The sequence below is a fragment of the Microcaecilia unicolor genome, chromosome 12 (genome assembly GCF_901765095.1).
Source record: "Microcaecilia unicolor chromosome 12, aMicUni1.1, whole genome shotgun sequence".
Lineage (NCBI taxonomy): Eukaryota > Metazoa > Chordata > Amphibia > Gymnophiona > Siphonopidae > Microcaecilia > Microcaecilia unicolor.
The window spans coordinates 48,547,469-48,563,376 of record NC_044042.1 but is presented as its reverse complement, the minus strand read 5'-3'; the positions used below and the strand labels follow the sequence as shown (position 1 = coordinate 48,563,376).

At 45.5% G+C, this 15,908-nt stretch overlaps 1 protein-coding gene across 2 annotated transcripts in view; it reads right to left on the bottom strand.

Annotated features, from left to right (window-relative positions):
• The window catches only part of CEP164 (centrosomal protein 164), a 166,198-nt gene that overhangs the window by 63,293 nt on the left and 86,997 nt on the right, over window positions 1–15,908 (bottom strand). The window contains exons 9-11 of one of the 2 annotated variants that reach the window (XM_030221251.1): window positions 13,111–13,188; window positions 2,710–2,795; window positions 1,231–1,377 (exon numbers count right to left, since the gene is read on the bottom strand). In XM_030221251.1, the coding sequence (XP_030077111.1) occupies window positions 1,231–1,377; window positions 2,710–2,795; window positions 13,111–13,188 (311 nt within the window). The remainder of the gene's footprint in view (window positions 1–1,230; window positions 1,378–2,709; window positions 2,796–13,110; window positions 13,189–15,908) is intronic. The other variant, XM_030221252.1, reaches the window with a different exon arrangement.

Here is a 15,908-nt window from a genome sequence, read left to right as displayed (position 1 = left end):
GCTTTTGACTCGTAACCACTTGTAACCACTCGCCTCCACCTACCCTCCTCTCTTCCTTCCCGTTCACATTAATTGATTTGATTTGCTTCTTTATTTATTTTTTGTCTATTAGATTGTAAGCTCTTTGAGCAGGGACTGTCTTTCTTCTATGTTTGTACAGCGCTGCGTATGCCTTGTAGCGCTATAGAAATGCTAAATAGTAGTAGTAGTAGTAATATGGTGGTGGGGAATGCCCAGCAATACAAACATTCTGGAAAGGAGTACACCACTGGACACAAAACATAACCAGCACCAACTGAACCACAGAATTGAAACTATGTTACTGGGGTACCTGCAAGAAGCACAGAACAAATGTCTACAAATAAAGGACTTAGCCTCATACCTACTACTTGAAGCATGCCTGGTCACTGCCCGAGGCAGGAAACAATCAAACCCTCCCATCACTGCAACAGTGGTACAACAAGGTGATGTGGATCAAGGACATGGAAGAAGAAGTAGCAGCACAATGGCAAGACCACAGCCATAGATTCATAACAACATGGAAGCCACTAGAAAAATGGACAGGCCTCAACTTCAGCTGAAGTACAAGCCTCCAACATCCCCTCACAGACAAGAACACCACCCAAAAATCTACTCTCATCTCGCCTCAAAAAAAAGTCCGATAGTAGGGCATCACACAAGCATCACATTGGTGTTCCCAAGTTGAACGTTATACTGTTCAGTTAAGTTCTACATAAATGTTAGGAAAAGGAAATCGATATTAAAGAATGCTGAATATCTGATCATGTGTTTATGGAAAAACTTGATATTGGGGGGAAAAAAAGACAACTATCCCCCAGCTCCACTGAAACCAGTTCTCCAACTGGTCCAGGAGCAGAGAACAGTTCAGAAGTTGCACAGTCAGAATGTCTAGAGATACAGAAATACTGAAGCACTTACACTGCATGGAGTCCTTATAGGGCAAAGCTCATAGCTCTTGTTCTCCGTCTTCATCTGCTGATCGACAAATATAACCCACAGGTTCTAGACTGATCTGGCTTGGATGCTAAGAAAACACGTAGCTTGATCTGCAGTATCAAAACTAGTTCATTTTCTAGATAAAGATGGTTTTTGCACATATTTCACTGATACCGCCCCTCCCCTCACCTTCTGTACAGACATATACTACTTGTCTAAGTTACCCACATGCATGACTGCTCACACTACTCAATGCACTAAAATCAATCTTACACCTCACGAGGGGCAGCAGACTCCTCTGGAAGGGGTACAGAGTCCAGCGCACATTTGTCCTGTCCTTCCTCTTGTTGTATGACATTTGCCAAGGTTAACCCTTTCCCTCTGCTGCCTTCACAGAAAACAGGGCTCTGCTCCCTCTCACTTTGCAGCAGTAAAAGGCAATAGAAGAACAAATTAATTAAAAGGCATCACTGTATTTTATCATCTAATTAAGAGGGAAAAAATGAAGTGAAGCCAAAACCCAAGAACATAAGCCCTTTAAAATCCATTCACATCTGCTGCACTTCGTATGTTCTACTGGACAAAAAGGTGGATGTTACATTATTAAATTAAGCGTCCAAAAAAGGACATCCACCTCCCCCATCATACTTTGATTGGAGGTATTTACACCTGAAGCTGCAGAGAAAGATTTGTTAAGCCTGTAATCCTGAAAATACCAAACTCTTTCTGAGGACATTTCTGTTCTCTCACACTCCTGGATCAACTGGAAATATAAAGAAAAGGAGAGCACAGACAGTCTATTGAAGCACACACAAAAAAAGGTATGGGAACCTTCTTCTTTGATTATTGTGCAAACTTAGCAAATAAGAACTATCTGCCTGGTTGTACACATGCAGGGAATTGGATTATCCGCTAGACATAGGGCCAAATGTTGCTATTATGTATCTACAACTATATCATGTTAACCAGAATGTTTGAAAGCAGATATCACAAAAGAATTTTCACTGACAGAAAGGAAAAGGAAAGGCTGAAAGATAACCTATAGCACTGGTTAACGTGCTGCTGGATCACTTTCTCAAATCCTACAAGAATGTCAAATCTGCAGTCCACTTTTCAGAACATTCCATGAATATGCATGAGAAATATTTGCATACTGAAGCAGTGCAGAAATATTCTGAAAACCAAATCAATCTGTGGTAATCCAGAACTGCAGTTCAATGCCCCTTCCCCACAGTCAGATAGCACAAGGCTGATACATTTCTATCTCTCCATTAAGCTTTCTGTTATGTTTGGTTACCTGCCTAACTATATTGTACCCCATGATGTTAAAATAAATAACAGATATCACAGAAACCCCAGTAAGCAGGAAACCACAGGAGACAGGGCAACAACATTCTGCAGCAGGGACTTACGTATTCTTGTTTTTAAGGTCAGAAGCTATATAATCTCTGAATATATATACTTTTTTAGGGTTCAATATATAGACCAGGTATCCGCAACTTCCAAATCCACTTCACTGTTCTTTGTATAACATCAGTTAATATGTGATATTACTTGAGAGAACTATGGAACTAAATGGTGCTGTGTACTCCAAGGGCATCTTATGTCTCAGAAGCAGCTCAGGAAGGACTATGGCAAATCAACTATACAGAAGTCTGGAAGGGCTCAGGATAAGATGTGGTAGAAAGTGGAAAGATTATCTGCAGAGAACAGAGTAACACTATTCTCAGTCACTGGCAAACTATCTTCTACCTCTCAGCAGTTTCTGATGGCTTTCTTGGCTCTTCATCCCCACTGCAATAGTTTGAGCCATCTTTCCTCTCTTCCAGCAGCTGTACCTGAGGGTTAGAAATAACAGAATTAGAAAAGGAGAACCTGTAGTAGCTGCACAACCCATCATGTTACTAGGCTCTGCTCTCTGTACAGAACAAGAAACCTTCACTGAAGGTTAGACTCTGTACATAAGTACATAAGTAATGCCATACTGGGAAAAGACCAAGGGTCCATCGAGCCCAGCATCCTGTCCACGACAGCGGCCAATCCAGGCCAAGGGCACCTGGCAAGCTTCCCAAACGTACAAACATTCTATACATGTTATTCCTGGAATTGTGGATTTTTCCCGTCCATTTAGTAGCGGTTTACGGACTTGTCCTTTAGGAAACCATCCAACCCCTTTTTAAACTCTGCTAAGCTAACCGCCTTCACCACCTTCTCCGGCAACGAATTCCAGAGTTTAACTATACGTTGGGTGAAGAAAAATTTTCTCCGATTTGTTTTAAATTTACTACACTGTAGTTTCATCGCATGCTCCCTAGTCCTAGTATTTTTGGAAAGCGTGAACACACGCTTCACATCCACCTGTTCCACTCCACTCATTATTTTATATACCTCTATCATGTCTCCCCTCAGCCGTCTCTTCTCCAAGCTGAATAGCCCTAGCCTCCTTAATCTTTCTTCATAGGGAAGTCGTCCCATCCCCGCTATCATTTTAGTCGCCTTTCTCTGCACCTTTTCCAATTCTACTATATCTTTCTTGAGATGCGGCGACCAGAATTGAACACAATACTCAAGGTGCGGTCGCACCATGGAGCGATACAACGGCATTATAACATCCTCACACCTGTTTTCCATACCTTTCCTAATAATACCCAACATTCTAATCGCTTTCCTAGCCGCAGCAGCACACTGAGCAGAAGGTTTCAGTGTATTATCGACGACGACACCCAGATCCCTTTCTTGGTCCGTAACTCCTAACGTAGAACCTTGCATGACGTAGCTATAACAGATAAACAGGAGCCCTTCTGCCGTCACTTACTATGTTACTATGCAGAGATTGGGTGGCGGCACCGGTGGTTAGGAGGCGGGGCTAGTGGTTGGGAGGCGGGGCTAATGCTGGGCAGACTTCTATGGTCTGTGCCCTGAAAACGGCAGATACAAATCAAGGTCAGGTATACATATAAAGTAGCACATATGAGTTTATCTTGTTGGGCAGACTGGATGGACCATATAGGTCTTTTTCTGCCGTCACTTACTATGTTACATGTCTATCCCAGAACAGCAGAAGACAAGTGAAATGAAGCTTCTGTATCTCTGGATGTTTTTCTTTTGGAGGGGGGAGGGGAGGGAGAACTAGTCACAAAACTGCAGAAGTTTACTGCAGCCCCTGGAAACAACTTTTTGTGGTATGGATTATTTAAAGTTCACTTTCTTAACATCCTCACCGTGGGTTGTGCCCATTGACCAGTGAACATAAGAATAACCATAGTGGCTCAGACCAATGGTCCAATCTAGTCCTCTTTTAAACTCACATATGCTAACCGCTGATACCACATCCACTGGCAACGAGTTCCAGACTTAACTACTCATTGAGAGAAAAAATATTTCCTCCTGTTCGTTTTAAGTACTACCATGTAACTTCCTTGACTGTCTCCTAATCTTTGTACTTATTCAAAAAGTAAAAAATTCCAATTTGCTTTTACTCGTGTTCTACACCACTTAGTATTTTAGGACCTCTATCATATCCCCCCCCCCCTAAGCCATCTCTTTTCCAAGCTGAAGAGTCCTAACCTCTTAAAGCCTTTCCTCATATGAGAGAATTTCAATCCCCTTAATAATTTTGGTTGCCCTTCTTTGAACCTTTTCTAATTCTGCTATATCTTTAAGATACGGAGACCAGAACTGCATACAATACTCAAGGTGAGGTTGCACCATGGAGTAATACAGAGACATTATAATATTCTTTGTCTTATTTTCTATCCCTTTCCTAAAAATCCCTAACGTTCTGCTTGTTTTTTGGCTGCAGCCACACACTGGACAGAAGATGTCAGTGTATTGTCCATAACGACATCCAGATCTTTTTCTTGAATGCAGACTCCTAGGGTGGAACCTAGCATCAACTATGACTTGGATTATTACATAGTAACATAGTAAATGACGGCAGATAAAGATCTGTACGGTCCATCCAGTCTGCCCAACAAGATAAACTCATTTTACATGGTATGTAATACTTTATATGTATACCCGAGTTTGATTTGTCCTTGCCTTTCTCAGGGCACAGACCGTAGAAGTCTGCCCAGTACTGTTCTTGTACTAAGTTCTGAAGCTAACATAGAAAGCCCCTTAAAATTTACACTCCAGCCCATCCCTATCTATTCAGTCACGATCAGGGCGTAGACCATAGAAGTCTGCCCAGCTCCCACTCTCTGCTAAGATTCCACAGAACCATTCCTTCTAAACAGGATTCCTTTGTGTTTATCCATATGTTTATTCATGTATTCAAAGAAATGAAGCAAACTGGTGAAACAAGACTTCCCTTGGATGAATCTATGTTGACTGTCCCATTAAACCATGTTTGTCTGTGTATTCAGTGACTTTGTTCTTTACTAGTAAAAAAGGCCGTTTCTGACACAAATGAAACGGGCACTAGCAAGGTTTTCCTCGGAGTGTGTATGTTTGAGAGAGAGTGTGTGTGAGAGATGGAGTGTATGTGTGTCATAGAGAGAACGAGAGAGACAGAGACAGCGTGTGTGCGTGTTTGTGTGAGAATAAAATTGCAGAGCATATACAAAAACATGGACTGATGAGACAAAGTCAGCACGGATTTAGTGAAGGGAAGTCTTGCCTCACCAATCTAATGCATTTTTTTGAGGGGGTAAGCAAACATGTGGACAATGGGGAGCCGGTTGATATTGTATATCTGGATTTTCAGAAGGCGTTTGACAAAGTGCCGCACGAAAGACTCCTGAAGAAATTGCAGAGTCATGGAATCGGAGGTAGGGTATTATTATGGATTAAGAACTGGTTGAAAGATAGGAAGCAGAGAGTAGGATTGCGTGGCCAGTATTCTCAGTGGAGGAGGGTAGTTAGTGGGGTCCCGCAGGGGTCTGTGCTGGGTCCGTTGCTTTTTAATGTATTTATAAATGACCTAGAGATGGGAATAACTAGTGAGGTAATTAAATTCGCCGATGACACAAAATTATTCAGGGTCGTCAAGTCGCAGGAGGAATGTGAACGATTACAGGAGGACCTTGCGAGACTGGGAGAATGGGCGTGCAAGTGGCAGATGAAGTTCAATGTTGACAAGTGCAAAGTGATGCATGTGGGTAAGAGGAACCCGAATTATAGCTACGTCTTGCAAGGTTCCGCGTTAGGAGTTACGGATCAAGAAAGGGATCTGGGTGTCGTCGTCGATGATACGCTGAAACCTTCTGCTCAGTGTGCTGCTGCGGCTAGGAAAGCGAATAGAATGTTGGGTGTTATTAAGAAGGGTATGGAGTCCAGGTGCGCGGATGTTATAATGCCGTTGTATCGCTCCATGGTGCGACCGCACCTGGAGTATTGTGTTCAGTACTGGTCTCCGTATCTCAAAAAAGATATAGTAGAATTGGAAAAGGTACAGCGAAGGGCGACGAAAATGATAGTGGGGATGGGACGACTTTCCTATGAAGAGAGGCTGAGAAGGCTAGGGCTTTTCAGCTTGGAGAAGAGACGGCTGAGGGGAGATATGATAGAAGTGTATAAAATAATGAGTGGAATGGATCGGGTGGATGTGAAGCGACTGTTCACGCTATCCAAAAATACTAGGACTAGAGGGCATGAGTTGAAGCTACAGTGTGGTAAATTTAAAACGAATCGGAGAAAATTTTTCTTCACCCAACGTGTAATTAGACTCTGGAATTCATTGCCGGAGAACGTGGTACGGGCGGTTAGCTTGACGGAGTTTAAAAAGGGGTTAGATAGATTCCTAAAGGACAAGTCCATAGACCGCTATTAAATGGACTGGAAAAATTCCTCATTTTTAGGTATAACTTGTCTGGAATGTTTTTACGTTTGGGGAGCGTGCCAGGTGCCCTTGACCTGGATTGGCCACTGTCGGTGACAGGATGCTGGGCTAGATGGACCTTTGGTCTTTCCCAGTATGGCACTACTTATGTACTTATGTGTGTGTGAGCCTGTGTGTGTGTGACAGAGAGATAGAGTGTGACAGACAGGGAGTGTGACAGAGAGAGTGTATGTGAGAGATAGTGAGTGAGTGTGAGCCCCCACCCCCCCTCTCGCAGGGCTGAGCCCCCCCCCCCCCCTCTGGTCTCAGGACCTCCTCCCCACCTCCCTCTCCCCCTGCCCTGCCTCCAGCCATCCATGTCCAGCGACCCTCCTCTCCCCCTGCCCCCCTGCAGCTACCCATGTCCAGCGACCCTCCCCTCCCCCCCCCCCAGCGCATCAAACCCCCTCGCCACCTGCAGCTGCTAGTGGTAATGCTGTCTGGCTGCTGTTGCTTCCCCTGTTGAGCAGCAGCGGCCGCTACAAAAAGAAAAGAAGCGATAAATGTTTTTAAACCCATCCCAAATCATTTGCAAATGCCCGAGTCTTAAAACGCAGTCTCTGCAGCTGCTCCTCCTCTCTCCTGTCACGTCACTGCGCTCCTCCGGGGTCTACCTCCAGGGGCAGTGACATGGAGGCAAGAGGAGGAGCGGCTGCAGAGACTGCGTTGTAAAACTCGGGCATTGCGAATGATTTGGGCTGTGTTTAAAAACATTTTTCTCTTCTTTTCTTTTGTAGCGGCCACTGCTGCTCAACAGGAGAAGTAGCAGCGGCCGGACAGTGTTTCTACTGTCATCTGCGGGTGGCAAGGGGGTTTGATGCGCTGGGGGGGGGGGGGGGGGAGGTGATATGCTTCGGGTGGGGGGAGGGGGGTGTTTGATGTGCCGAGGGGTGGGGGGTTCTGTGGTGCCGCGCTTGAAGTTTTTTAATGCGCCGATCCCTGTCAGGGGAAGGAGTAGGGAAACACGCTCCGCATATTTCCCTACTACTCCCCCTGCCTGGGAATCAGCTGTTAGTGGCGTCATCCTGGCTACGGAACCTAGCTCAACAACTCCAGGAGCCATGGACACAGGCAGTCCCACATTAGAATGTTGATGGTGAGAATTATTATATAGGATAATAGTTTCCACTATTTTGCCCAGGACTGATGTTGGGCTTACCAGTTTGTAATTTCCCAGATTACTCTGTATCCCTTTTTAAAAATAGGTGCTACACTGGCCACACTCCAATCTTCATGTACTACGGATGATTTTAACAACAGGTTACAGATAACTAACAGTAGATGGAGACAGAGAAAAAAATAGGTTCTGGGTGCTCTGATCCAGCTATACAGCTTTATATGCTCATTATTTCTCTGTCTCCCAGTAGACAATGATGGCCAGACCATACAGTTCCTGGACTGGTTATTGAAGTAGCTCATGACCCAGTTAGAGAACTGGGTGTCAGTTGAGCAGAGGAGTACCTCACTTGAGGTTTTAAGCTTAAAAAAAGGTGGCATTTAGTGACATCTTGCAAACCTGCAGGTATAAGCATGAGAAGAGCAGCCATTTTGGGCAACCTTTTGAAGTAACTCTGGGGTCTGAATCATCTTTATTAGAATGGACTGGCTGCCTGCCTTCATTGCCTGTCACGGTTGTGGCCGTACCCTTATGTTCAGACCTACTGTTTCTCTGTATCTAGCTTTGTGACCTCTCCAGTCTGCCTTTTTCTCTATGGTTGTTCTTCCTGTAAGCCAAGCCTCGCTTTGGTCTCCCTGCTTCATTTCCTGTTCTTGTTCTTCCTGTAAGCCAAGCCTCGCTTTGGTCTCCCTGCTTCTGCTTCATTTCCTACTTGTGACATCATCAGCAAGCCCTTTATACGCACCTGGGAACTATCATGTTGGGCCTTTGCAAGAGGTCTCTTTAATCTTGTGTTACCTGTTTAGATCATATCTATGCTTGGCTTTGTTCCTGAAGGTCTGTGCTGTGTTTCTCTGAGTCTTGTGTTTCAATGCTTTCCTTTGTTTCTGTGAGTTTGCTTTTGAATCTTGATTCCTGAAAGCCTGGCTGTAAAGCCACACACTGCCCTTGGTGTCTGTTTGATTCTACCCTTGGTTCCTGCTTTTGACTCTTAAGCTCTATGTTTAAGCCAACCTCTGTTTCTGTATTCCCTGTTCTGTTTCCTGTGTGTGTGTGGTTCTTGTCTGTTTATTCTGAGTCTGTAGAAGCCAGCATCATACCTGATTACTTCACTGCTATCCAGCTGTGGGTGCTGGTAAGCACATTGCTTCTTTGTTTGTCTTCCCCTAGTCTGCTTAATCCTTTGCCTGCCATGTTTGCTTCCTGGTTCTTGAGCTCTGTTTCTGCCAATTCTTTTCCTGTGTGTGTTTGAGCCAGGTTCTGCTCCTGCTCTATGTTTGAGCTAGTTCTGTCCCAGTTCCCTGCTAAGCCAAGCCCGTTCCATAATCCGGTTCCAGTCAAGCCAAGTCAAGCCCGTTCCAGAATCCGGTTTCAGTTACGCCAAATCAAGCTTGTTCCAGAATCCAGTTCCAGTCAAGCCAAGCCCGTTCCATAATCTGGTTCCAGTCAAGCCAAGTCAAGCCCGTTCCAGAATCCGGTTCCAGCCAAGCCTGTTTGAGAATCCTGAATCCTATTCCAGCCAAGCCTGATTGAGAATCCTGAATCCTGTTTGAGAATCCTGAAGCCTGTTCCAGCCAAACCTGATTGAGAATCCTCAAGCCTGTTCCAGCCAAGCCTGATTGAGAATCCTGAATCCTGTTTGAGAATCCTCAAGCCTGTTCCAGTCAAGCCTGTTCGAGAATCCTGAATCCTGTTTGAGAATCCTCAAGCCTGTTCCAGTCAAGCCTGTTCGAGAATCCTGAATCCTGTTTGAGAATCCTCAAGCCTGTTCCTGCCTTGTTTATTGTCTTGCTTCTGTTATTCTTGTTGCCTAGCTCCTACACTGTCTTGCCTGTCTAGGTGTGCTTTGTCTTGTCTCATTCAGTCTAGTCCTGTCCAGATCCAGTCCTTGCCTTCTCCTTTTATGGACCCAGTTTTAATCTACTTCTGTGTTTTGCCTTGTCTTGCATTTCTGGGTCCCAGTCCCAGTTTTAATCCAGTTCCAAGTCGTGCCTTGTCCTGTCTGGGTTCCAGTTCTGGCCCTTTGCCTTCTTTTCCTTGCCTCACCTGGATCCAGTTCTTGTGTTGTCCATTGTGTTTGGGTACCTCTGTCCTGCCTTGTTGAGTCTGTTTATCCTAGTCCAGTCTGTTCTGATTCCTGCCTGTGCCAGCCCTGGTGATTTGTCTGCCAATGCTCCGGCTTTGGTCCAAGGGCTCACCATTCCTGACAGTTGTGACATTGCCAAAGGAAGGTCCTACCAATAGAAAGAGGTCTCTCATAATTTGTAGTCGAGGGGAATGCATGGGAGTAAAGATTTTATTCTCCTTTGAGTTTGTGAGGACTTTCTCAATCCTTTTTATTGTAGCCCTCTGAGGATACCTAGTGGCATAGCTTGTAGGGGTCCAGTGTTTCTTGGTCAAGATTTTATAGTTGTGCAGTCTCAAGCACATAGAGTTGGATTCCTACCAGAAGAATGTGTGCACCTGGTGTCCATAAGGACTGGCCCTTCATTACACTCATTCTAATGCTCTGGGTCCTTAAGCATGATGATTATTTTCTCCCTGGGCCCTACCCTTGATGAGGGAGGGAGCTTGTGCAACCTCCATCTTTATCAAGCCATTGAGCTCTGAATTAAGCACAGTGAGATTTTCCACAAGCAGGCCTGCACTCTATTTTCAGTTACTAATTAAATGTGGAACAGCTAATATCTGCTTGACAATCCTAGGAGAAAAGGGTCTCTGTCCAAATGGACAGTAATATTCCTATCTGGAATCCTTCTGGAAGCAGACTTTAGCTCATCCCCAAACTCTTAAGCAACAGAGTGTAGCGCTAAGATTCTAATGCTTGTTTGCACTTGATCCTGCAAAGCCAAGGTACAGAACTCTTAGATAATTAGAGGAATCAGTAGATTCTGAGTGTTAGGAGGTGCCATGTGGCCTCTGTGATTTCTTGCAACGTCTGCAAGAGGTGGGCTACTAATAGCTTTGATAATTCCCCTTTTATGGCTTAGAAAAAGAGATTGTAGATTCCTCTCCCAATATTTGTCTTGGTAGGCTTATTTCAAATGCAAAATGCTCTTCAAGGAAGATCTGGTTACCCTAGCGAATATCTTAGAGAAGTCCAAGCCTTACAATTCCTGAGAAAAGAACAAGCCTTCAGCATGATTCTCATAAAGTTAGAATGGATTGCATGAAGGGAGACGATATTAGCTGGGTCATTACAGATACTAACAGCACCTACTACCTTTGGGAGCAGTAGTAGTGCAGGCTATTGAACAGAGTCTCTTGAGATTACAAGGATGCCCTGAGGCTTCACTTCTCTCAGGTACAAAGAAGGCCTGCCAACGGCAGCCATGTATGCTACAGATCCTTTTAGATCTAGCACCAGCGAGACTGCTTCCAGAATTGCCTAGAGAACCACAATATACTCCTATTACTTCAAATTGAAACCTTGATCAATAATAGGAGCCGTGCAACCAGGACATTTATTTTTAACAGACTTGCAGCTCAAAAGGCTTTTCTACTTGTTTCTTTTGAGCCACTTCATTTCTTTTCAGTTGACCATCGTATTCTCTTTGGGCTTGGGCAACTGCTCTCCAAGTGTTCTTGAAGAGAGTTTTATTAGTTGTACCGTTTATTCATCAAGGATTTGGTGTGCATCCATTGTGGGACCTCTGGTGTCTCAAAGAACACTGGCTTAAAATAACCAAAGAGATGGCCCCCTCCAAAGTACCATACTTCTTCAAATATCTTGGCTGTGTGGTCAATCTCTCCTAGGGCAGGCTAGCATCCTGTTGAGGCCTACCACTTCTTAAATATGTTGAAAAAGGAGGAAGGCTAGAAATGGAACTGTAAGACTGAAAGATGATAAGGACCGCTATGCGGAGAGTGATGAGGAAAAAGTGGATATGCTAAACAATACTTCTGCTCAGAGTTCACAGAAGAAAATCCTAGAGAAGGACTATGGTTGGTTGACAAAGGTACATATGAGAATAAGTAGGTATCACACTGTTTGCGGAAGAAAGTGTTTATGACCAACATGAAAAACTAAAAGTGCAGAAAGCCATGGAACCAGTTGAGGCACATCCCTAGATATTGAGGGAGCTCTGAGAGGTTATGGCAGGCCCTCTTAAAGATTTGTTTAATACATTCTTGGATATAGGAGAGATATCACAAGATTAGAGAATAGAGGACATAGTCTCTCTTCACAAAAATAGTGACAGAGAAGTGGCAGAAAACTAAAGGCCAGTAAACTTCACTTCTGTGGCTGGAAAAGTAATGGAGGCACTGCTGAAGGAAAGCATAGTGAAACTTATTGAATCCAACAGGCTGAAAGATCCGAGGCAACATGGTTTTACCAAAGGAAAATCATGCCAAATGAATCTGATTGATTTCTTAGAAAGGGTGACCAGAGAACTGGATTAAGAACACATACTAGATGTAATCTACTTGGATTTCAGCAAGGCCACTGATACAGCCTCTCATAGAAGGCTCAATAATAAACTCAGTGGGCTCTGGTTAGGACCCAAAGTGGTCAAATGGATAGAAACTGGCTGGCTGACAGATAATACAGAATGGTAGTAAATGAAATTCACTTGCAGGAAAGAAAGGCGAGTAGTTGATTACCTCAGGGATTGGTGCCAAGGCCAATTCTACTCAATATATTTGTAAGTAACATTGTTGAAGGGTTAGAAGCAAAAGTTTGCCTTTTACAGATGCCCAATTTTTACTGAGCATTTTTACATATAATGTTTGAAATCACTCAAACTATACCGTATCTTCAATGACTCTTAATGTGTTCAAAAAGCAACACTTAACTTTCACAGTCCCAGGGACTGTGAAAGTTAAATGTCGTTTTTTTTAACACATTCAGTCATTTGAAAAATTATATTTAAAAACACCTGATAAAAACTGAATGATTTATTGAATATAAAGACTTTGGAGGTTTTTGACCAATGGTTGAAAGTCCATCTGGAGAGACATTATTGAAGATATTTGGAGAAATCCTTTCATGCCCACAGACATCTCGAGGTCTTTTCGTCCATTTTTATGCATTCTTTATTCCATCCACTATTTTTGGAGTAGTTACAAGAACCAGCTACAGCATCTAAATCATGGCCACTTCAGCAAGTTAATAAGCTTTCTTCTCTGTTGTATACCAAGATATTACTCTAGATCACATGTTAGACAATTATCAGCTTTCTCTGAGCAGTGACATGCTCTCTCTAGTTCTTACCTGAGGACTGTGCAGAACAGGAGAAAGTTCATCTGCACTCAATACTTGTTCAGCCAAATTACTTTGAAAAACAAAATCCTAACAAGAGAGAAAAAGGTGTTATTCTGCCATCAGTGCCCTGTTAGAAGATGTGCATACTCGCACTGCCCCCAGAATCCTTTGGAACTGCACAAAACTTCAGCACAGACAGTGACTTTAGCCAGTTGTTAAAACTAGGAAGGTAAAATTATGTATAATCATACCTGATAATTTTCTTTCCATTAATCATAGCTGATCAATCCATAGACTGGTGGGTTGTGTCCATCTACCAGCAGGTGGAGATAGAGAGCAAACTTTTGCCTCCCTATATGTGGTCATGTGCTGCCGGAAACTCCTCAGTATGTCGATATCAAAGCTCCATCCGCAGGACTCAGCACTTAGAGAATTACACCCACGAAGGGACACTCTGCCCAGCTCACCACCGCCGAAACGGGGGAGGGGAATTAACCCAGCTCATCCCCACACAAGTGGGGGAGGGGAATCCGTCCAGCTCATCCCCGCGGAGCGGGGGAGGGACACCACACCCGCCGATGCGGGGGGATCTGGCTTATCCTGCAACCGCAACCGCGGGAGGAGCTGACTGACCCTAACACCGCCGAAGCGGGAGGGGTACAAAACTGCCCTACAGCCGCACGAAGCGGGAGGGAGTGCCGGCAGAATTTTAAGTCTCAATCCAGCCCCGTAAAACGGAGGGGAGAGGAATGCAGCAGCTCACTGTAACACAAACTCGTCTTAACTCTTGAAGAATCCAAGTGAAAAAACTTGAACACGAAGTCTTTCTGAAGTAACTGAAGACTAAACTTGAACCTGAAATGCAACCAGAATAAAAACAATACAGATATCTGGGAGGGGCTATGGATTGATCAGCTATGATTAATGGAAAGAAAATTATCAGGTATGATTATACATAATTTTACCTTCCATATCATCAAGCTGATCAATCCATAGACTGGTGGGATGTACCGAAGCAGTACTCACCCAGGGCGGGACATAGAAATCCCTGACCGCAACACTGAAGCTCCAAACCGGGCCTCCGCCCGAGCAGCCACAGTCAAGCGGTAATGCTTGGAGAATGTATGGGCCGAAGCCCGAGTTGCCGCCTTGTGGATCTCTTCCAAGGAGACGGAACCGGCCTCTGCCATCGAGGCCGCCTGAGCTCTTGTGGAGTGAGCCTTCAGCTGAATAGGCGGCACCTTCCCCGCGGCCACATAAGCCGCTGCAATGGCTTCCTTGACCCATCTTGCCACTGTAGGCTTAGCAGCCTGCAGACCCTTACGAGGACCTGTAAACAGGACAAACAGATGATCCGATTTCCGGAAATCATTGGTCACTTCCAAGTATCTGATGATAACTCGTCTCACATCCAGATATTTAAGAGCAGAGTACTCCTCTGGGTAGTCCTCCCTACGAAAGGAAGGGAGACAGAGCTGCTGATTCACATGGAAGCGAGAAACAATCTTGGGCAGAAAGGAAGGCACTGTGCGAATAGTCACTCCTGCCTCAGTGAACTGCAGAAAAGGCTCTCGACACGAGAGCGCCTGGAGCTCGGAAACTCTTCTGGCTGAAGTGATAGCCACCAAAAAGACTGCTTTCAACGTCAGGTCTTTCAGAGATGCCCTCGACAAGGGTTCAAACGGCGGCTTCTGCAATGCTCTCAGCACCAGGTTGAGATTCCACGCAGGCACCACTGGGTGCAGAGGAGGGCGCAGGTGATTAACTCCCTTGAGAAAGCGCACCACATCTGGCTGCGAAGCCAGGGAAGCACCCTTCAGGCGGCCCCTGAAGCAAGCCAGAGCCGCTACCTGGACTTTAAGGGAACTGAGCGCCAGGCCTTTCTCCAGACCTTCTTGCAGGAACGCCAACACTGAAGAAATTGGAGCAGTGAAGGGAGAAAGTGAGCCTGCTTCCCACCACGATGCAAAGGTACGCCAAACCCTGGCGTAAGCAGTAGAAGTAGAGCGCTTCCTCGCTCTCAGCATAGTGGCGATGACTTTGTCTGAGAAGCCCTTCTTCCTCAGACGCTGCCGCTCAATAGCCAGGCCGTAAGACCAAAGGGGGAGGGATCCTCCATCACCACGGGACCCTGATGTAACAGGCCCTGCTCCACTGGCAGCCGCAGAGGATCGTCGACTGAGAGCCTGATCAAGTCCGCATACCAGGGACGTCTGGGCCAATCCGGACCCACCAGGATTATCCTGCCGGGATGCTTTGCCACCCGGTCTAGCACCCTGCCCAACATGGGCCAGGGCGGGAACACATAGAGGAGCTCTTGTGTCGGCCACTGTTGGAGAAGAGCATCTACTCCCAGGGATCGAGGGTCCCGTCCTCTGCTGAAAAAGCGCGGCACTTGGCAATTGGCCGATGACGCCATCAGATCTAGGCTCGGCTGGCCCCAGCGCTTCGTGATGTCCAAGAACGCCTGAGCAGAGAGCTGCCACTCTCCGGGCTCCAAGGTATGGCGACTGAGAAAGTCCGCCTTGACATTCATGACCCCGGCAATGTGGGCCGCTGACAGCTGTTCCAGGTTCGCTTCCGCCCACTGGCATAGAATCATGGCCTCCTTGGCTAGAGGGGCGCTCTTGGTACCTCCCTGGCGGTTGACATAGGCCACAGCCGTGGCATTGTCCGACAGAACCCGTACAGGCTTCACCACCAGTACCGGGATGAACTCCAAAAGCGCCAACCGAATGGCTCTGAGTTCCAGGAGGTTGATAGACCACTTTGCTTCTGCAGGAGACCAGAGCCCCTGCGCTGTCCTT